At 48.5% G+C, this 22,202-nt stretch overlaps 8 protein-coding genes across 8 annotated transcripts; 2 read left to right on the top strand and 6 right to left on the bottom strand.

The window, feature by feature from the left end:
* Positions 1-780: 780 nt before the first annotated feature.
* Positions 781-2,027, bottom strand: N7520_007981 (guanine nucleotide-binding protein subunit alpha; the record flags this gene model as incomplete). Its single annotated transcript, XM_057141915.1, has 4 exons — positions 781-1,122; positions 1,178-1,436; positions 1,488-1,836; positions 1,901-2,027. The coding sequence occupies 4 exons, from the start codon at positions 2,025-2,027 to the stop codon at positions 781-783; spliced, it is 1,077 nt and encodes a 358-aa protein (XP_056995921.1).
* A 3,253-nt stretch (positions 2,028-5,280) lies between these two features.
* Positions 5,281-6,529, bottom strand: N7520_007980 (uncharacterized protein; the record flags this gene model as incomplete). Its single annotated transcript, XM_057141914.1, has 4 exons — positions 5,281-5,401; positions 5,468-5,751; positions 5,820-6,008; positions 6,074-6,529. 4 exons carry the CDS (start codon positions 6,527-6,529, stop codon positions 5,281-5,283), a joined length of 1,050 nt encoding a protein of 349 aa, XP_056995920.1.
* Positions 6,530-6,878: 349 nt separating this feature from the next.
* N7520_007979 (uncharacterized protein) lies at positions 6,879-8,798 on the top strand (the record flags this gene model as incomplete). Its single annotated transcript, XM_057141913.1, has 1 exon — positions 6,879-8,798. One exon carries the CDS (start codon positions 6,879-6,881, stop codon positions 8,796-8,798), a length of 1,920 nt encoding a protein of 639 aa, XP_056995919.1.
* A 241-nt stretch (positions 8,799-9,039) lies between these two features.
* Positions 9,040-11,577, bottom strand: N7520_007978 (uncharacterized protein; the record flags this gene model as incomplete). Its single annotated transcript, XM_057141912.1, has 1 exon — positions 9,040-11,577. One exon carries the CDS (start codon positions 11,575-11,577, stop codon positions 9,040-9,042), a length of 2,538 nt encoding a protein of 845 aa, XP_056995918.1.
* A 485-nt stretch (positions 11,578-12,062) lies between these two features.
* Positions 12,063-13,599, bottom strand: N7520_007977 (uncharacterized protein; the record flags this gene model as incomplete). The annotated part of the gene is made up of 2 exons (XM_057141911.1): positions 12,063-12,437; positions 12,526-13,599. The coding sequence occupies 2 exons, from the start codon at positions 13,597-13,599 to the stop codon at positions 12,063-12,065; spliced, it is 1,449 nt and encodes a 482-aa protein (XP_056995917.1).
* Positions 13,600-13,966: 367 nt separating this feature from the next.
* On the top strand, positions 13,967-14,905 carry N7520_007976 (uncharacterized protein; the record flags this gene model as incomplete). Its single annotated transcript, XM_057141910.1, has 2 exons — positions 13,967-14,140; positions 14,270-14,905. 2 exons carry the CDS (start codon positions 13,967-13,969, stop codon positions 14,903-14,905), a joined length of 810 nt encoding a protein of 269 aa, XP_056995916.1.
* A 732-nt stretch (positions 14,906-15,637) lies between these two features.
* On the bottom strand, positions 15,638-16,826 carry N7520_007975 (SEC14 family lipid-binding protein; the record flags this gene model as incomplete). Its single annotated transcript, XM_057141909.1, has 3 exons — positions 15,638-16,285; positions 16,365-16,488; positions 16,585-16,826. The coding sequence occupies 3 exons, from the start codon at positions 16,824-16,826 to the stop codon at positions 15,638-15,640; spliced, it is 1,014 nt and encodes a 337-aa protein (XP_056995915.1).
* Positions 16,827-18,158: 1,332 nt separating this feature from the next.
* On the bottom strand, positions 18,159-20,609 carry N7520_007974 (Ras GTPase activating protein IRA2; the record flags this gene model as incomplete). The annotated part of the gene is made up of 3 exons (XM_057141908.1): positions 18,159-20,162; positions 20,215-20,369; positions 20,396-20,609. 3 exons carry the CDS (start codon positions 20,607-20,609, stop codon positions 18,159-18,161), a joined length of 2,373 nt encoding a protein of 790 aa, XP_056995914.1.
* Positions 20,610-22,202: the final 1,593 nt, after the last annotated feature.

The following is a 22,202-nucleotide window of genomic DNA, read 5'->3' as shown; positions in this document are numbered from 1 at the left end:
TTCTTCTAGCAGGCTCACCTGTAGATGTAATAGTTTTCGTTGCTTGTGGGCATGCGGAAATGACTGATGAGTGATCCTTGAGGAAAGTGAGGGAATGGAGTTAGAAGGGAAGGAGAAAACGTGAGGGAGGTTCAAGATTGTTGTTGAGGAAAGAACCTTGCACTATGTTTCCGACCCATCTGCTATGTAAGAACCAACTAAACGGCACCTTATGTTTAACCATTGCATAGTAGTATCTACATAAATAAAGGCATGCGAAGCCTTCCAGCAATTAGGACGACAAGTAATGTGGAGTAAGATCCAGAGGGAATTTATCAAGTTCATTCAAAGTTGTAGATAACCAAAAGCAATAAGATATGTGATAATACAGTCGTCAGGTAAAACAATTGCAGCGACAAATAAGTAAACAAGTGGTATCATCCTGCATGATGTAACAAACAAAAATAGAGTAAGAGAGGAAAGAAACCATCAGAGCTTGGAGCTTGGCATTAGTTGGCGAAATCGAACGGACTTTTGGGGTGCAACGCAACAGACCCAAGGATACGTCAGAGGATCGACGACTCTATCATCAAGACGCCTCATTAAAATAAGAAAAGTCGGAAAGATAGATGCAAAGAGACATGGTGATGTTTCCATGATAGAAAGGCAAGAAACCGCCGGAATTATGCAACGAAGAAAAAGAAAAGGCAGGCTCAAGAGCTCGACAAGCAACGACAATCGATCTCGTGGCAAACAATGGCGTTTATCATAAAAGCCCTCGGTATTTAAAATTCCACTGCCTTATAGTATTAAGGTATGGAGATTTTTTTGGATGATCATGTCCTGGACCGAGTCCATGGTCGCCTTCAATAGAGTGGTGTCCGTGGCATTAGTCTGGTGAATGTAGATCTCACGGTCTGGAATTCGATTGATACCGCGGAATCGGTCGGCAAAGTACCGGGCAGCAGCTTCAAAGTCTGTATCAGAGCCAGTGTAATCCGGAAAGTGCTTCGAAATGGCGGAAATGGCAAGTTTTGCTTTGAAAAGATCAATCTTGTTAAGGAAGAGGATAATGGGCTTGCGCTTAAACCACTCGCCATTGACGAGGGATTCGAACAGCATCATAGCCTCGTGCATTTGATTCTGGGGGATGTCAGCAGTTGCAAATGGTATAATATGCAAGATATGGGAGGCTTACAGCGTTCTGGTCTTCAACCAGACATTGGTCGTATCCAGATAAAGCAACCATGAACAACAAGCACTGAACTCCTTCAAAGCAATGAATCCACTTTTTCCGCTCTGAACGTTGTCCACCAACGTCCATCATCCGGAAGTTCATCTGGCCAAGCTCGAATAAGGTTTCGGTGATACCTGTTGTTCGGAGTCGAGCTTGTAGCATATCCTGGTTATCAGGGAGCCACCCGGGGGTGAAAATCCGGTCCAAAGATTCATAGAAACTAGATGAATGGTCAGTATGATGACCCGTCACGCGCAGATATTGAACTTACTAGCTGAGGTTGTCATGCAGCGCAAATTCATGCCCACGAGCTACAGCCTTCTGAACGCCTCCATCAAGCCACATGGCCCTCATGGCATCTCGGATTGTCAAGTCCGAGAAAGCCTCATCCGAGCCAACGTCGGGCTCAGTCTTGTCTAATAAGGCTCCCATGGCCTTCGTCTCACTATGCTCAAACTTTATGTGTTCCGCTTTCATAATGTCTAGCAAAACCTTGAAGGCAATGACAACATTGGAATAGATGACAGCTCGTGTTTGGTGACGTTCCTCTTCGGGAAAGCCTCGACTGTGAATAATGCGCATTTGCTTGATAATAGTCGATTTGCCCGATTCTCCCGCACCTGAAAACGGTCAGTTCAATTGATCGCGCATAGGAGTGGTATTTGGGAGTCGGGAATTTCTAACCCAGTAACAAGATCTTAATAGTGCGATCCATGGTTTTCTTATCACTTTTGATGACTCGGTCAATACGGGCATTGCGCTGACTAGCATCCATATCCGCTTCAGCGGGCTTCGATGCGATACAGCCCATGATTTCAAGGATACGACGAAAAGAAAAGAAAATTCTAGATTGGCGCAAATCATAGTCAGTGATCGAGTCGAGGACACAGGGGTAAAATTCGCGTGCATCGGGCGGAGGAGGATCTGAATCAGGGATGCGCTCCGCTTGAGCCACCTCGCAAGCCCATTGAGGCTGAGAAGGATTCTGGAACAGACGCGCACCGCAAGATTTGAATTCCCTGGGGGTGCAATAGGGTGGCCCACCGATTATTAATTCTTCAACACCTTATTCCCCACGCGACGAATGAGCGAGCGTATCCGAGAGATCCTGTCAACGCCGAGAGCGCTTCGATCGGTTCTTCCAAGGTTCCCCACACCCAGGGCCTGCCACGTTCCGTTACGAATGCGCCGTCGCCGAGTTTCCAATTGGACCAGATTATCCTCCGAGACACCAAGTCCGTCACCAAGCAAGTACTAAAGACCTTTTTTTTGCGAGTCGGTTCGGAGGGAAGGAGGTTCGGAGTCGCAAAGATCGACGGGAAGGATCCAGGTGGTATTCGCGGGGAGGCAAAAGAGGGAGGCAATTTCCTAACCAAGACACCCAAACACCAACAAAGGACCAGATCGGAGGGGTTTGAGGTTTCAGGAGGAAAAGAAGGGAGCCAAGCTGAATAGGTCAGTAGCACATCTCTGTCTCTCTCTCTCTCTCTTTTTCCCGTCTCACAGGGAATTCACAAGCACAAGCGGGGAGGATGATGGTTCCCGGTTAGTAGGGATTTATTCTTCAACTCCGAACCGAAGTGTAAATTGTTTGTGAGATTCCCCAAGGATTATAGCCGAGGAAAAAGAGTAAATTTCGTATGGAATGTGGAAAGGGAATCATCATTTCAATATACGGAGTACCGACGAACGAGTTGTATGTACTAAGGGGGCGCTAGGACTTGATCCACCGAAGATAATGGGGCCGACTTTTCTCTTTCTTTTTTTCCTTTTCCTGTCAATCACGGAGTTAAATGATTAGATTACGGTACTTTTGGGGTTTTCAAAAGATCTATATGCATGGTATACTCTATAGAGTAACGACAATTTTGGTTGTTTCATATTGTTCCTAATCTACCTGCCATTCATACACGTATAGCTTAGGTAAATCACTTCCTTCAAATGTTGGCAAGGATCTATCAATTTCTTAAGTCCATGGGTGCTATGACACCTTCACCCCCCCTCCCCCCAAAAACAGCTTGCTCCGGAGAGATGATCCGGTCCATCGCGACACTATTGAAAATCGTCGGACCATTCCATACCATTCGACCAATAATATTCCCTCGCGCACCGACATTTCTAGAACAATGGATTTTTCGTTTTCCCATCCTTGCATCCATGGACGCTATCGATTCTTTACTTCGACGCAGTAAAGATACAGGAACGCGGACATACCAACGGAGTACGGATACTTGGGGAGTTCCCAGTGGATAATTGTGGCTCCGAACCACCTAGTTTCCTCTATGCGCCAAGGCGCCAGGCGGTATCCAGCTGCAGCGATCGGCACACAATTGCTGAAACCCGCATGGGCATACTCCGTAGAGACGCAAGGAAAAATCCTGAAACAGTGGGTGGAATCCTGTTCCGGCTTCGACTGCATAGTCTACAGATTAGGCCAAGTCTCCACATGTCGGCTCTCCTGTTGATTCTGGACCCCGCCTGCTCGATCCCTAATCCCAAGGAGACTTGGCCTGTCGCTAGAAATGAAGTTACACTTCTTAAAATAACGTCTATTTTTTCCTCTCGTTTAATTGCGCCAATCCTGGCAAATTTGGGAACCACATCCCAAACTCGACTTACCAATCAGCGATGGGGTATTTCGCTAGAGAAACGCCTTCAGGGACCAAACGGCAACAAATGACCCATCGCAGGTTCGGCAAGACCAGACCAGGTGGAGCACTCCACTATGTACATTCCGTGTTGTGTCGTGCCCGTGCTTCTGCCATGCACTCACTGATTGGTATAAGCAAATTCGGTGAGGATAACGCTTTCCCCCTTTAACGACAATGTTTTTTTGGGCCTTTTGGTGTTCACCCCGGACTTGTGTTGAGGCGCCGGGATTTGAAACGAAGGCTTACATCCATTCACTCCGGTTTCATGATCTTCGGTAGGGTTTTCACCCGTGCCGTTCTCGCTGCAAGGCAGGGGGTAATCTTCCATCGGTGGAGATATGTTTCCCTATTATAAATCATCACTGCTGGATCGAAAGCACGCCTCGGTTCCGATCTAGTAGATAACCCTCTTATTTACTGTAAGATAGTTGAATTGGCCCCGGTGAATATGGACATTAAGCGCTGTTAATAAATCCATGCATCAAAGAAGTGGATGTTAGCGTGTTTCTCTGTCGGATTTGCCGGAGCAAATGCAAAGGTACCTCCGGGGTAGAGATTACATGCCCATGCTCCAGTCCCCAAAATTAAGAAATGGCGCCTTCCAAGGTTTACGGGAAGGCTTTTAGCATCCATGGAAAGTAATCATGCATATTTACGGATCTACCCTATTCTTATGTTTCACTTATCCGCAGGTAGAGTAACCTTGGAATAATTCAAATGGTGAACATTTGAACGTCAACGAAGTAACCAAATCCCGATCGTAATCTAACGGTCCACCTCAACGCCTTCCAAAGTATGGAGAAGGCAAACTAACCCCCAACCCACATGGACATCGCACATTTTTGCAGCGACGATCGGTCATGGCCAATACCACCAAGAAGCTTAAACTGCCCCATACAAAAGTCTAACATTCTTCGTCAGGGGGCCAAAAGGAAAGAAAATACCGAAGCCCCTTTAAGGTTTATCCCGGTGGGCTACAACACCGGATACAGTAGCCATGACCGCTTTTCTGTGGAAATTCAACGGAGCAAATGGCCCAAACGCGTTGGTGGAACCATTAGCAAATTAAACGTGGTCGATCAGCATTTGACAGCGGCCCAGACCCCGGTCTCTTCAGGGGTGTTCATAATGCCCTTGCATAACTCAAAAACAGGCTTTTCAATTGCTATAGGACCGGAGCTTTACCCGGCGCAGGGATTCCGTATCTCTATATTTGGGTCTGCTTATCTTGAATCGTTTATTAGTTCGCAACGGCTTTTGGGAGCCTATCACATTGGTAGAAATACATCCTATGAGCAGAAACGGTAACCTCCATTTCTAGGAATCAGACCCATATACCTTTCAAATATTCGAGAGACGAGGTACAGTCCATCTGGTTCTGGGTTGGGATTCGGGCATGAAGGATTCTTCTCTCTACTGTCCAAGGCTGCGAATAATCGACTCAATTTCATCGTCCGCAATCTCCAGGATATGTTCGGGCGGATACTCAGCCTTCCAACCGATCTCACCACCATGGACAGCAGTAAATGTACACCTAAGATACATATGCATTAGTAAAAATATCCAACAAAACCAAACAGATACATATTTAGATACATACTTTCCGCCTAGCATGACCGAAACAAGGGACGATGGCACGCCCAGCGCCTCGCCCATCTCAGCCAAGGCTGCATCATCTGCTTGCTCGATCGTATCATCGCCCACAACTCCCCGCTTCGCTAGAGCCACTGCAAAAGCCTGGTAGATATCCTTCCACGCAACACTACCGGAGGAAGCCAGGTAGAAGCCCTGCTTGTTATAACCCATGTCTTTGTTCAAAAGCATGTTCCGCACCATTTGCAAGTAGAGGTTGGAGTTGTCCGTGATATGGCAGACGGGCCAACTCTGAGCAATGTTAGTACAAATGCACTGATCTTCGAACCGGAATTTGTCTGAAGACGAGGTGCTCATACCGGGGTGTCAGTATCAACCTCATAAACTCGTCTCATTTTCTTGGCGGCTTTCACAATCGCAACATCCTGAATAGAGATTTGATTTCCAAATCCCTTTCCTCGTCCATACACAATACATGGTACAAAAATGTACCCTTTCACACCATATTCCTCGCACGTATCAATTACAGTGGCGTACGTTTTGATTGTCTGTAATCCACAAATCAGCACAGACCTCATCGCCAGCCCAATGACATTAGTTATATATGTAGTACCTGAGCAACCAGAGAATGAGGCGACACGACACTTTTCAGCATCTCGTAGATCTCCGGATCTGTATCAAGCAAATTTTCTTCAGTAGGAAAACCTGCATGACGACTAAAATGCTTTGCCCCGCCGGTGTGAACAAAATGAACTTCCTTTCCGGTCCTGGTCTTGACTTCGTGTAGAGCTTGGATGATAGTTGGTTGATGCCGGGCACTAAAGGAATCCACAAGAAATAGAATGATGGAGATTTCATGGTTTATAATGCTCTCTCTCAGCTTGTCATGGTCATCTAGGTCACAGAGCAGCGGCTCAGCGCCATATTGCTTCACAGCGTTAGCTTGTTGTTCTGATCGAACGAGGGCGTGGAGTTTGCCATGGTGAGGGAGGTTGGCATATTTCCATCTGGCGAGAAGAGAGCCACCAAGATATCCTGAGGCACCGGTGATGAGAATGTTGTGAGCCATAGTATCGGATGTTTTGCAGTTATTGAATGATATGGATGGTTTGAATTGTGCAGGACTTTTGGATGTCCTACCAGTCTTTTATATCTGAATTAAGTACTAGTATATTATGAAAACACTATCATTAAATGTGAACATTACTACTGTTTGGAGAACTTGCCTCTTGGAGCCATTACCATTGCAAGATTCATCCACTATTTTCCATTGGCTACTCTTGTCTTACCGAGTTTGGAATGCTCCAACGCTTCCTATTGGTCAGACTCACGATATCCCTCTGTATTACAAACCAACCTCATCTTCTACCTAGCTACGCCAGATCAATAACTAATTCTGGGAGCTTATTCCCGTCGAAATGTTTTATAATTTTGCTGCTCCCCGTTCAATTGCCAAACGACGACGAGTGAACCGAGCGTGCAATTTCTGTCGTGCCCAGCGCATCCGATGCGATGCCAATACTCCATGCGCTCAGTGCATTGACCATGATGTCTCTTGCAGTCGCCTGCGGTCTACCCACGCAACCATAAATAAAAGGGATTCTCGCAATAACGATATTTTGTCATTGCAGCCAGCTTCTACAATAGCATCAGGCTCTAGAGCTCACGCCTCCCGCCAGAATGGCAAAGAGACATCATATCCACCACATCCGCAGAAGTCAGTATCCGTGACATATCAGCTGGACTCGACGCTGGAATTTGTTACGCGCATCGATACATTCTGTTCTGGCGTCTTGCAATTATCTCCGCAAGTTGTATCACATGATGATCCAGGCCCGTATAGATCCCCTTTCTGTCCTGGTGAGGTAGATCCCACAAGCTCAACACACTGCGATATCTCATTCGAGCAAATTAAGGGCCTCTTTTGGGTATTCCGGACACGTCTTCATCCTCAAATTCCTATCATCTCTCAAGAGGATCTTGAAATCTCATCTGCTGATGAACCACTTCCCTCTCCGCTGCAGGATGCCGTGATCGCATACACAATGCAATATATCTTCCATTCTGGCCTTCATACTCGACTCCTAGGTCTACAGTGGAAACAGTTTGAAGCAGGTAAAAGATCCCGAGTCATTGGCATGCCATACTTTCAACGATGTCTGGCATACTGCACCCAGTATGCAATTTTCGCTACCCCTTCGCTCATGACTCTCAAATGCTTCTGCATAATGACTCTCTTCCTCCTTGATACGGGCCAGCATCATACGGCATATAGTTTGATCGGTATGGCGGTTCGTTTCGCTCGATTTCTTAATCTCGATCGCGTTGACCCAGGTTCTGGGGAAATAGAAAATCTCCAGATTTGGTGGACGCTCATTCATCTTGATGTTCGATGCTCCAGGTATTCGGGCAAGCCTGTTTCAGAGATCTTTTCCATTGCGGCGTCGACGCCATACCGACCCCCAGATAGTGTGGTGAATGAGAAATCGTCGCCGTATTATATCCATTGTTTGCGATTAACATGTGCCACTCTCGCTGTCATCAAGGCCTTGACGTATCGCTCAAGTCCCGAGGAAGCCGACATCGAAACACGAGCTCGAGTCCTTTCGGAACAACTCCTTCCAATCCAGGAGTGGAAAGAGAATATACATAAAGACCAATCTTTTTCACATATTTGCCTGGATGTCCCCGACGACCTCACGGAAACTAGCTCGTTCCACGAGGATCATGAAAACCCAAACTCCCTCCCAATCCAACTCACTACCCTCTTGGAACTCCAATATCATGATATCCTCATCAGCCTCCACCGCAACTTCATCGTTCTTTCCCCTCCAACCGCACCGCTTCAACATCCACAAGCAGACTCACACGCCCACACGGCATTAAAGCATGCACTGAGAACGATCCATCTCATACATTCCCGCATGTCTCAGTACGACGTCTTCTACGGATGCAGCGAGCTGTACCAGTACCAGTGGAATGCCGTCATAACGCTGATCGGCTTTATGCTAGCGTATTCCTCTTCGGTACACTGCAAAACAGCTCTCCGGCATGTCGATCTTGCTCTGCAGGTCTTTGAATTCGGGGGCAGGCTATCCGATGCGGCGGCTCGAGCGGCGGGATTCACGCGGTTTTTGCGGAATAGGGTAGGTAAGATGGGTTTATCTCTTGGGGAGGAGTTGCATCGTACTGGAAAGGAGATGCAATCTTTGATGGGCTCGGTATCGGAGATGGAGGGAGATAACAGAGGCGAGGGTATATTATCGTACTTAACAACGGATTTGAGTCTGTGGTCTTGGGCTGATTTCGTCGATCCTAACATGGCGGGCTTTGAGTGATAGGGATGATGGGCTTGGCTGTGCTTCCTGTGCGTAGCCTGCACTTTCTTTAGTATTTGAAGGGAGGCATATGGAATGTATATTTGTTGAGTTAATGCACAATGATTATATACAGATGAGTAGAACAGAAACACAATATAGTACAAGTCTATGTCTATCCAAGCCCGCTGAATAGGATATCTCATGCAACACGGCAGCGCTAGGCAGACAGAAACCAAAAAGAGGAGAAGGGTGGCAAAGATCACGCCAAAGACCTTTGCGGAGTTTTTATATTCTGGGACCAATCCCCGGTGCGTTTGATTGGCACATGGATGGCATTTTGCATCCTCCACGTCAACGGACGCGGGACACCCTTCCAATCGCGATCTATGATAGCCGCAGCTTGGAGCATGATAGAAACGGAGTTGATAGGCTCATAGAGTTTGGAACCGTATTTCATGTCACGGTAAATCAGATATTGAGCCAGGTTAAACTGGTGGAGGCGTTCTTGGCCTTCCTTGTAGCCGGATGTAAGGAAGGTGAGGGGCATATCGTGAAACTCAGAGGGGATTCCCTGCAAGACAGATTCCCGAATCTTGTAGTCCTCAAAGTGTGCATCGATCCCAACGATGATCTTGCCAGCATCAAGGCGCCAAATTGTACTCATTTGATCAGATCCTTTTTTGAAAGACACATTGCGGGTCAATGAGCCGAGTACTGTTTTCCTCATGTCGCGGGTTACAGACCCATCCATGCAGGCATATCGCCACAACACTCGGCAGATGTTGAAGTTATGGGATTTGAAGGCAATGAAAAACAGACGCTCCCATATCTGAGGCGCAAATCGGAATGAAGGGAACTTGACACAACGATATGTGTAGTGAAGTGCAGTAAGAATGTTGGCACGACACATGGGCAAGATTTGATTGAGGACAGAGCTGTCGATGTCAAAGTTTTGCTCGACACAGATATCCAACAGCTCGTCCACGGCGGCAAAATTCTTGCAGCGCGCAGCTACACTGAACATTTGTCCGAGTAATGATGGACTAAACCAACCTGCCCCGTGAGTTTTATCCATGAGAGCGACGAATGATTTAACACTCTGTCCGCTTTCAAGGTGTACACGAAGCGAGTCTTGAATTGTCAACTGAAGAGCTGTTCGAATCACCTTCACATCCATCATTAAGCCATTCTGCACCATATGTGTAATGAGTGACGCCTTCGCATTGGAAGTGACCAGAGCCGATAGCAAAGCAAGCCAGGTGTCTGCGTTGGGTCGGATGTTCGATCGAGGCATCAAGGTCAAAAACTTGCGAAATGCCCAAGTATCGTGACGCCGCGCTGCGGAACGCAGAAGAACATTATAAGTGTCCGCTGTCGCAACATGTTCTGACTTCAGGAAAACAATCCTAGCAGCATTGAGTTGTTCGTGTTTACACAAAAACTCCAACGCTCGATTCAGCGCAGCGGTAGATATGATTTGATGATACGCGTCACGCCGAAAGAGCTCCAGAAGATGACGACAGATCAGCTTGGCATGTGGCGTCCATTTTATATTGCGAGGTGTCGGCACGCCAGGGCTAGGTCGTTCTCGTGCGTTCGTTAAATCCTCGACATGTTCCGCAAAGTCTTTCACAGAACTTAGAGACGGACGCGAGGCAAGGACGTCCCTGAGTGTGAGCGGCTCTTCAGCATTGCGGGTCCAAGTCCAAACTCCACGAATCTTTGGAGCTGGAATGTTTCTGCGCGAGAGAACTTCTTTCTCCACGAACATGGGCACTGGCGGCTTGCTGATATCGGCAAGAGGATCCCCGAAATCCTGAGCAGCTTGCGCGCTTTTGAAGCGGCCTTCAACCAACTCCATAACGTGCTCCGATCCTGTCAAGATGGCTTTGCGGTTCGTTCCGTCGCCCTCTCTAGGGTGCAAGATTTGCACCTTACACCCGTTCCGTACATGTACGTACCAGATGTTCTCCTTCATACTCGTGTCCATGATGCCAGCCACAAGAGCTACCGTCTCCTCGGGTATATGTAACTCTTTGGATCTGGTGCTTCTCTTGGGCTGCGTGCGAGGATCATTCTGTATCTTTTCCAACAGCAGCTTCATGTCATTCCAACTATCCATTGAGTTTCCAAACGGGCTCTGACCACGTGTCCTTCTCAAGTAATCTCCATAGCGAAGCTTTCTCCGATCCCGAACGGATAAGTTGTTTATTAATAACTTTCGCGAGGCCGTCTTCGGGTCTTCTTCGCGAGGAGATTGGGTAGCTGTTCTCTCGTCCACAATTCGTCTCTGTCGCAGCTCCCTGCGACTTATATTACCGCGACGTTTGGTACGCGATTCAGAGGTATCGGACGTGGGCTCAAGTAAATCATTAGACTCTCCTGACAGTCTTACAGGGAATCCCATGATGTCATGGCTTGACTCAATGCCACCAGCGCCACTCCCTCCTTCCGAAGACCCATCAATGCCATATTTTGCAGGTGTAGACAGTTTTGAAGTGTAATCACTGGGGAACCGAACGGTGGCATTGGAAGAGCTCCATCGGCTCGACTGGCGATGGAATGACGGAGGGGATGGATACAATGGGAGTGTGGCACGCAGGGGGTTGCTAGGAGTTCGATTGCATTTTATAGGAGTTGCTGCAGGCGTCAGAGACGCGATCGGTCGTCGTTGTTGCAGGGCAGAAGCGGCCCATCGGGGGTAGAGGAAGAGGAGAGGATCTTCGGGGCCGGCCGCAACAGTATCCAAGACGGCAGAAAGGCGCCTTCTTAGACACGGGTGGCCACTCGAGAGCATATGGATCGATGCACTCGTGGCATCCGGTACTTAACCAGAGATGGATGGTAAAGAGCACAAAGTGTTGAGAAGTCCGATCTTTTTGGCTCCGAAAAATCTATGCGGGAAGGGAAGGCGGTGGCCGAGTTCCCGACAGCACGCGACAAGTACTGTAATTTGCCTTCGTACTCCGCGGCCTTTAGGTGTCTATCTCAGTAGGTGCTCGAAGTAAGTACTTTAGTAAATGTTTCATGTCTAAATAGCTACCTCACTATATGTACCCAACTAAAGCGCCGACTCACTTCCCAAAAACTGAGGAGTACCCGAGTAACACTAGGAATCAGTGATGGATGAATGGACCGAACGTAAGTAAGTTCTTGGCTAGAACGTGAACACCTAGATTGTTGATGAAATCCGAAATTATTGATTTTAAGAAAAGTAGTAAAAGGCGTGTGCGTAGCTAAACTCATAAGAAAAAACCGACTGGTTGGCTTTCTAGCCGGGTATTAATAGATATGCCCTTCGTGGCCGATTTCCGCGGCCTTGGGGATCCCCGTGATTTCCTTCTGTTTCATTACATGCAATGGCTCATCGGTAGCCTGCGCTCGCTTGGAAAGCAAAGTATCATGTCGAGAAATCGGTGTCAAATCGAGTAGCTCAGATGCCGACCCCCCGGTACCAGTGAACACATCTGGTCCGGTGACATGTTGCTTGGCACTTTCTACCACCCGAATAAGGTTATCTTTCTTGCGTTTGATCTTGTTGGAATCTTCTTGCTGATCATCGCCTGGAGTGGATAGTTGGTTGATGATGCTGACAAGGTATGTCACGAATTGCCAGCGTGATGCCTGGAAGAGGAACGTAGGCATGATCTCCGGGATCTTTTCAAACATGAATTAATTAGCCACTGGATAAAGAACAAGAATTTTCTAAGGGGTATCTTGAATGCCCTTTCTTAGGAAAACTCACCTTATCATTAAGATAGTAAAGCTCCTCCCCTCCCTGCTCGACAAACTTCTTCAACACATCGATCCTCTCTCGATCAATGGATGCCAATTTCAATGCGTACATGAGAGAAGGAATGTCCCCAATCTCTTCAATGGGTGGCTCCTCTTCCAATCCAGTGGCTGCTCGACTCAAATAGCCCGATTCAATCCTCGACAGACCGACAGCACTCTGTTCACGACTCCTCACCTTGGAAGAGTGAATAGTGAAGTAATCCTCAGTCAACATGTGAGCTTTCTCAAATTCCGAGCGTCCACGGTAACGCCTCTCCGGAACCTTCTGGCGTAAACGAATCCACCGTCTCCGCCTAGCAAACGAATGAAACCACGGATGCGTGCCATGCCACTGGGACGAGCCGAAGGAGAACGAATACTGCCACCCTTGTTCGTCGACGTCACCCGACATATCTACATACCACGTGCGCCATGCCCACTCCCAGCTAGGATCGGGAACCTGAGCATTGGTGATATTGACGGGGCTTGGTCGCTTGTCCTGGGTCATCCAGGCGCTAGGATCAAGGTTGAGAAGCGAATTGTGAGAATAGCGTGGAACTCCAAAGAAGAACCAGCCACGCTGATTCTCGTATAAGATATCTAATTCGGTCACGGGTTTTGCGGTTGTATCGGAATCGGACGGTTGGCCTGCTCCGCTTGATTGTATGCTCTGGGTTTGGGAAGGGGCAAAATCCACTGTATCAACACGGGTGATTTCGGTTGCATGATCTGATTGTCCTTCTGGATTGGCCCCATTTGTCGGTCCCGCCGAGCTCTCTGCTGAGACTGACCCGCGCACTTGCGACGACTCTCTGCTAGGTGATGTGTCGGTATCTGTCGAAAGACCGAGTTTGTCGGGTTGCCATTTGGCATATTTGCGTTTTGCCAGCTGGTCAGATACCGATGTGCGACTTATGTGTTTCGACAATCTGTGTGTGTGTTTAGAGGGTCGTCGTGACGATTCCCCGCTTGGCGGTTGTTCCGAAGGGGCAGTGTTGTCCACAAGTGAAATAGAACGAGAGTTCTCCATAGCTTCTGTAGACATCTTCAAACTGCTTTGGTGTATTGCTCAAATGCCCCCCTCAGTTGAAGCGGCGGAAACTGGCACATCAATCACCACATTATCCTTGGACTTTACTCATTACCCACTGCTGTCTGGTGGCGTCCAAATGCCTCTGAGCAGGAGAGTGGCAAGTATGACAGAAGTATGAAGCAAAACAAGAGATAAGAAAATAGTAAAGTGCGATAGTTCAAAGGAATGACGCAACCTCAACCGAGGTGAAGTTCAAGTTAAGGTGTAAAGAGCAGCCAATCGATGACATCGTTTGCGGGGACCAAAACGCCAAGACCTGCAACACCCTAAACGCGTGAAAACCAACTGCATCAATCTACTTTCCCCCACAACAGCCACCATGGCCGCACACCAGCGAAAGATCGAGCTGCAATCACCAGCAGACTTGACTTATCTCTATGCCAACACAATGGCGCTCTCGCGCAAGAAACTCGACCTATATTTTCCCCCTTCCGCAACAAACGATGAGACACCCGATCCGATGCGCGAACGCGTAAGAGAATTGGTGGACGAGGTGAGTTTGCAATCCGACCCCTGAGAGGATATCAGAGGTATCTCTTCTGTGGCCTCACAAGAAATAGAAGAAAGGGCGAGAGTGGATAGAGTAGAGGGGCAGACGGCTGACAGGTTTTATTGAATATAGTACATAAACCGTACATTCATAACAGCCTCTGCTTCGATTAGCATCAATGGAATCGATTCTTCCCATCCGCAGTTCCCCTTTCCGGCATCGTTTACTGCACCCGAGACGGTCGAATATGAACCTTACGACACTGAGCTAGCATCGCGCGTGACAGCCCTCTACGCACAACTTGAGTCACTCACCACGACGGTTGCGCAGCAGAGGCGGGATGCGCCACGACAAGCGGCAAAGGAGTATGCGGCGCATTTAATGCAGGTACTCAAGGAGGAGGACGAAGACGATCTTGACGAACCACAGACCGAGGACAGTGAAACGAAAGATGGAGCGATGGACGTTGACGCAGGAGATGCTTCATCAAAACAAATTGGAGTGTCACAGTCACAAGCTCGGCGCCATCGCCATCGTCCGGATCCTGCGTGGGACTTACAGATTCCGCTTGGCACGGATGCAGAGGCGGAGCGCTGGCGGAGTGGGGATATGGCAGAGGTGTATGAACATGCATTGCGGACGTTACAACGGTTACAGGGTGAGGCTGATGCGGATGGTGAGGATGGTTCTGAGGGCAATGCATTGGCTACGACGGTGGGCAAGGCCGAACGGGCCGGGCGGGCTGCAGATGTCGTGGACAGTATGTAAAGCGAAGATGGGACTTCTTTAGGGCTGGGCTTTTGATTATTTGATAGGCGAGGCGTTTTGGTGCCAAGGGATCATGATACCATATCTTATTCTGTTTGAGGCGCTCTTGAGTTACAGACCTGATTATGTTGATTATGCTCAATACATTGTCTACTATTACGAGTTATTTGAATTCCCCGTTTCAGTTCTGTGCAAAGATTCACCAGCAGATACATCCCTTGTGACAGCTGCGATTTCGCTATGTGCTCCATGTGTACACTTCATCTCAACAAAAACATAAACAAAAGCCAGTTTCAACATTCCCCAAACTCGCTTTTGAAATCCGCCCTGAATGGCCCTTCTATATCAAGCGCAGGAGTAATCGCTTGTTCAATAGGCAATAATAGGACATGTGTAAAAACTCTCCATGATATCTAGATCGAACGCAAGCAAAAGGTAAAACGCAAAGGGCAAGGAATCCACAAATTGTGTGGTCGGGTAGTCGGCGATGAATGTTGAAAACTTCCAGGCAAGACCCACCCGGTTGCCAACGTAGGGATATCAGATGCAAATCAGGTGGATCTCGTGTCGATAAGAATACCCTCCAAATGAATTTCTTGTTTTCTCTTCTGGGGTCTTTTTTTCTCTTTTCTTTTTCTCTCGGAGAAACGGGGATGATGCCGCAGTGGTGCAGTATCAAACCCCAGTGGATGTGATTAACGAGTGGAAGGGGGGAACATTCTATGATTCCATTTAGGCGCTGGCCACAGCACCCTCCTGGCCCTCGGCATCCTTCTTCTCGTAGCCGGGGTCCTCATTCTCAATGACGGCAGCAGGAGCCTCCTCCTTGGGAGCCTCCTTGGGGGCAGCCCAGGCAGGAGGACGAACCCACTCGGACTCTTGCCAAGGACCCATGTCGGAGAGCTCACAGCCACCCTCACAGTTACAAGAGCCACCAAACTCAACGGGCAGGTTCTCCTTAGGGATCTGGCTAAGGAGCTCCTTTTGGTATCCGCTGCCAAGAACGTGGATCTTGTTGACGGTGACGGGGTCAAGGAAACCCTTGACGAAGCTGAAGGCACTGCTGAAGCCCCAGGGGGCGTTGATAATGTACAGCTTACCCAGACGCTCGGGGTAGTAGTTTTGGGAGATGTCGGAGGCCTGGCGCACGTATCCGTAGACGGAGGGAATGCTGGTGACACCAACACCTTTCAGGTCCATGATGGTGCAGCAGGTCTCGAGCAGCTTGCCGGCCTTGCGCGAGCAAGCGGGCAACCGGGGGTCGGCCAGCTTCTCGTATTCGGTCACAAGGTTTTGCAACATGCGTTCACCGGTAGTGATCTTGTACATCTTGTCGAGGTCGATCTTGCCTAGCTTCTCAATGTAGACGGGACGGCCATCCTATACAGAGAGGGTATCATTAGTTTTGCGGCTTGTATGGGCCAGTGACCAAGTATGTTCAAGGGTGGCAATAACCTACCTTGTCGGTTTTGTGGTAGTATTGGGGGTAGAACTTGAACACATCGGCCTTCTCCTTGTAGTCGAAGACGGCGGGGAGCTCGTCAGTTCCGAAAGTCTTGCGCCACTTCTCGCAATTGGTGAACCTGTTAAAAAGAGAGAAAAAATTAGCTCCAGTCTTCACATGTCAGGCGCAAGGCTCCCCGTGGGGATGTGAATAACAAAAGGATCGTCAATCATACATAAGCTTGGCGGCCGCGATATCAAACTTGCGGGCACGCAGGAAGCGCAACAGCGACAAGGTATCCAATCGCTCGGTGTAGCCCTCCTCGAGGAGCTCTGCACGGAGTTTGACGACCTTCTCATCCTGCTCCGGGGTGGTGTGGCCAGGGTGACCAGACTGGGCTTCCGGGGCGGTGGTAGGGAAGTCGTACTGATCGAACTTGGGATCAGTAGGCGACATCTTCTCAGCAGCGGCTGCCATGATGAATGATATAGTGGGAGGGGCGAATGTAGAAGTTTGGGAGAAGTTGGTTGTAGGAGGGAGAAGGCGGAGGGAGGCGTAAGTGGCCACAAGGATAAAAACGTCGGAGGGATCGGCCTCTTTGGTTCACGGTAAACAAGCGCCCCGGGTGATAGTTTTTTTTTTCTTTTTTGTTTTAATTCTACGGAGCTAAACCTTCATCCGGTAAATATTATGGAAGATAGATTATAAAATAAGTAGCGTTATTCGCTGAGTATTGAAGTCAATGGTTTGAAAATTAGGGGGCAAGTTTTCGGGGACGAAGACCGTGAACTCCTTTTTCCCCCCTTAGGATTATTATTATTAAATATAGTTGCATGCAGAGGTAAATTAAATTTAATGGAGACAACAAATATATGCTCTATTTGGCCGTCATTGGCAAGGAACATTGATACAAATGAAGTTGTCCGCAACCGGCCTAACCTGTATGCAGCAGGCCTTTGTCCAATCCAATGTTAATTAGAAGCCTGAATTGCCAGACACGTTTGAAAGCCCAATATGCCAGAGTGAGGGGCAAAGAGGGGCGAGGCGGTGTCGCTAGGTTGATGCATATGCTCAAACTTTACCCTAAGCTAAATCGAAAATGACGTTGAAATTGACAGTCAAAAATCTTGGGACGATTAGCGTACTTGAGCGATGTACAGGTTTCAAAAAGTCATTTGATATCTGCGTCTAGGGTGTACAAAAGCAATCATGAATGAGAACATACGGGTATTAAATCCAGACAACCGCGCATAAAAACAAAGATATTATTATACACAGCGCAGAGGCTCAAGAGCCAGAGCGGTGAGGGCGCGAGGGAAACAAGCCAGAAATTGAGATCATAGGCCATAAAAAAGGGACTTGGCCCAACCCAGAAATCAAGAAACAGAAAACATGACGCGCTGGGTATAAATTGCAGACGAGAAAATCACAGTACAAAGGAGATGGTCCAACAGACTTTCCAAAAGATCGTCTGCTGATCCCGAACCAGCGGGATAGTGTTGATCATCCTCCGTCAGATATGTCCGTATATCAACAACATTCACAGACGCATGGGCTCAACTGGGAAAGAGCAAGAGCGTCAGAATCATAGCAGAGGGAGCATTTCATTCCGTTCATCGACGGTCGAGGATGGACGGTTCATGTAAAAATCGGACATATGTCCGAGTCCATCATATCATCAAAAAATTAGGTGGCGAGACTCACCGCCAACCGATGCATTTCAGGTTGGAGAGAGGAGGGCACTGTAGACCCTGCACTCAGTCTCATATCAGTCATAAAAAGAGGGCAGTAATGTTGGGCGCATCACCCTTACCACCCCTTCTTTCGTGCGAATCGCTTGTTTAGGAGTGTCAGGACCTTGCTGACATTGAACTGGACATACTCCAGATCAAGGTCCTCCAGGCTGTCTTTCTGCATCTCCAAAAGGTCATCAAGCTTCAGATCAAGCTCCAATAGCCCACGGGCACGACCCTTGTAGTGCAGGCTGATGACAAAGGTGCCAGGAAGTGGGCTCTTGAACATGAAGTAGATGTTCGCCCGACGGTTCTCCGGCACGTTACTGCGGCGGATCACACCCTCCTTCTCCAGTTGCTGGTGGGTGAATTTGTAGGGACCAAGTTCCTGGTGCTTTTCCTTCTTTCGCTGCTTACCTTCGGATTGGCTGCGCACGTTGTGGAGATACGACTTGTAAGTTTCGAGCTGGCCCACCAGATACGCGTTGTGGTCGCGGATCGTGGCGAAAACCTCTTCAAGTTTCCGTGTTTCATCCAACACCTTCTCCTTCAACGAACCGAGGTGCACCAACTCCTGCTCCACCTCATCTCGGAGAAGACTGAACTCATCGGAACGATCGATCACACCCATGTCTTGTAGCTGACTCAGCAGTTCCATGGTGCGGATACCCTTCCGTACCATAACGGCATCATTCTTCAAGGTGGCGGCAGCTTCAGCAATGCGGTCCAGCCGCAGAGGTCGACGTGCGACCGAGGAGTTCTGAGGCAAGGATCGCAGAATTTGAACAAAGGTCGACTTGGCCTCCATGAAGAATACCTCTTCTTGAGTAATGTCAAGGGCGGCTGTCAGATCGTCCAAGGCGGTTTCCCAGCGACTGAACAAAGGCACAGTAATGGTCCTGTTCTCTTTGCGAGGAACCTGAGGAGGCGCAGCTCCCAATTCCTGAAGCAACAGGGAAAGGTGAGAGTGTTGATCCTGGGCCAGCGCCGCAGTGTGCTTCTCTAGAAGAGCGTGGGTGGCGTACATTTCATTCAAGGTGATTTGGAGCTCGAGATCGCGCTTGGAAAGAGCAACGTAGTTGTCCATCTCGAGACTCTCGTAGAAGTCCTGAACTTCACACAGATCGAGGAGGAACTTGTTCACGCGCTCCTTGTTCTTTTCAATAAAGGGCTGCAGGCTCGCCATGTAGGGCTCCTTGGCATATGATGGTTTGTTGGCCAAGTTCTGCAGCATTTTCGCAATGAGGGTTAGCGTTCGTCGGGGTTTATCGGTGGGTGTCGCGTCGATCAGCATGTAGGAGCGAGGGGTTACAATCGCGGGATTGATGAAGCGCAGGAAGAAGAAACCACCGATCAGAGTACAGATGGTCTGGTCTTGTGCATCAGGGTACTTGCGGCGCGACAGACTCCGAATCTGCTTGCAAATCCACCGGATTCCGTAGGGGGTTTCGTCCACTGTCTCGATGATAGTGGTGAGGAAGCCATTGGCAATATCGGACAGCATCTTCAGGCGGGGAGTAATGATGGCTTGCACCTGTTCATTCGCAGCCGCGTCCTCAGCAGTGACGGACCGAGCAAGGTAGTCTGGCAGGGAACCGGTCTCCTCTTCGATTTGCTTCACCATACTCTCGTAAACCTTCAGGGGGTTGATCTCTAAATCGACGTCGCGCAATTCAATCAAGGAGTTGATGCGGTCGGCGAGAACCTGCTTCAGGTAACTCTGACCGGGCCCACGGCGTGTATATGTGGTCATCATACGTGAGACGGGGGTATTCTGGCGCAGGAGGGACGAGTATTCAGGGGTGTTGTCGAATTGGTAGGTGAGGACAGATTGAAACATGGTGAGCAAGAGGTGCTCTTCACGGCTCTCGTATTGATTACCATAGATGGTGAACATGACGGTTTGTAGTAGAGAATCGATCTCCGCCATGGAGACAAGTCGACATAGGTGGGCAATGTGGCGGGGCTCGGATTGCAGCAGGAACAGAAGGTTGCCGTATTTCTGGGTTCGCTCGTCATTGGGGAAGAATCCCTCCTGGGGGTCGGCAGTGTCGTCGAGGTGACTGGCAACTTCATTTTGCTAGGGGTGGGTGTCAGCGGGGATCTTTATCAGTGAATTGGGCAAGTCTCACCTCCTCAAGGGCCATTCGGTTCTGAATCAACAAGGCAATTCGTGAGTCCAAGTATCGTACATCCTTTTCCAACACGAAGTTCTTTTTGGACTGGGACGAGATCTTGGACTTGAGTTCTCGCAAGTGCTTCTGAGCTGGGCGGGCGTCAGCACGGCCTAGGATGCATAAGGGGTCCACGAACCTTTCGCCAAATCATCCGAGATTTCCAAGTCCCTGTCCTTGGCGGACATGGACAGGTATAACGCGGTGACTGACATCCGCTTGGATTGGCGGAGCGACCGAGTATCGTGGGACGACATGGTGTTCTGTCGTGCGACGGGTTGAAACGAGGATGAGGAGGACGATGATGCTCGGGACATTCTCGATGCTGGTTGAAGCATCGTTGCTACTGACATTGTGCGGTTGAGGGAGGTTCTTCGAAAGTCCGAGTGCACTTCCGACAACCGTTGTTGTCAGGGTCGTTGGCGCGAAACTGGTAGATAAGGAAAAAAAGGTCAGAAGGGCTCAAAAATTCCTGACAATTAAGATATGCATATTCTGTTCCGAATGGGAAGTTTACAGGTCAGGCGCCCTGTGGACTAGTTCGCATACCTCACAATCCCCGAGCTGAACTGCTTCGGTTTTCCCACAACAGGGGGGGGGTTTGGTCGGCAAAGAAGGTTTTTGTCGCGACCACGGAAAGGGGAGCGGTAAAAGCGGTGGAATGGCAGCGAATCACGATCAATGTACGCAAAGTAGGGTTGAGGGAAGAGAAGAGAGGCTGGAGGGGATGGGAAGAGGGGAGAATTAGAATTGATCGGAGGGGGAGATTATTATTTCGTTAGTTCGCTGTTAGGGCGGTTCTGGGGAAAAAGGTCAAGGACAAGGTGGATTTACAGTGGAGCTATAGACCATCATGATTTCCCATCACTTTACTTTTCTACAAGTAAAATCGATTAATGTACCGATAGCTTTTCGTATTCTTCTTGGATCCGTGAATTTCCTATGCAAGGGGAACCATAATCCCATATCTTGGGGATTTTAGTGTATTTTAGTGTATTTTTACTTATTATTTTTTGTTTTTTTCTTTTTCTTCTCCCCCTTGGTCTTTCCTATTTCAGTATATGTATCTATTTATTTTCAAACTAATTTTCTATACAGGTTAACAAGGTAAGATCCCATTATTCCGTACATACTGTGGTTTTACCCCTGTCCCATTAACCATAAACCTGTGTTCGCCACCGAAACAATTTCCCCCTTTTCTCTTTACATTTGAACCTTGATTCAATCAAGACTCGAAATTCCAAATTCTAATTGCAACTTGTCAGATCTTCCATTCGTCATGATCGTCTCAATCCTTGTTAATCCAATCTCCCCCCATTCGCACGACTTGACGTCAAGCAACGGTGACAAGCAATCTAAAATTTGTTGACAACATTGTACAGGTACATGTACCTGCATCCGGAGGGGCCCTAGCCGGGCCGCACTGACTCCTAAGTGGAGATCCCAGTTGAACCGTCAATTTGAACGGAACTTGCTTTGTCCACGAGACCTCCATGTGGACGATGCATTAACTGAGTTTCAGTTTGAGTCGTGTTTTGCTTTAATTCCTATTTGACTGTATCTGATTCATTCCAAGATTAGACCCAAACTCAAGTCCGTCTACAGTTGTAATGAGAAGAAATTCGGGTGCTTATCAACTCCACTGTTCTTGACCCATAGAAATGACTCGCCTACTGCAGGTGCAGCAATCGTTCGACACTATCGGATGTCTCAAACGCAAGGACTCCAGCGGATCTCTTAGCCGGATTAGCAGTCCCGGTTCCTTCATCCGACATCGTGCGGTCCGCGTGGACGGTTGTTCTCATTTTTTCGTTCTTCACGGACTCTTTCCACTTTCTTTTTTTACCGAGTTGAAAATGAGAGGGGGGGGGAAGTGGACATCATTGCAACCTGGAACAATTTGTAACATTTGGAACATCCATGTCTCCTTGTACGAAGTACAGTAG

Source organism: Penicillium odoratum (assembly GCF_028828045.1).
Source record: "Penicillium odoratum strain IBT 22623 chromosome Unknown utg000005l_segment0_segment0, whole genome shotgun sequence".
NCBI lineage: Eukaryota > Fungi > Ascomycota > Eurotiomycetes > Eurotiales > Aspergillaceae > Penicillium > Penicillium odoratum.
Note: the sequence above shows the minus strand (reverse complement) of the source record. Positions and strands in the feature narration are given on the sequence as shown.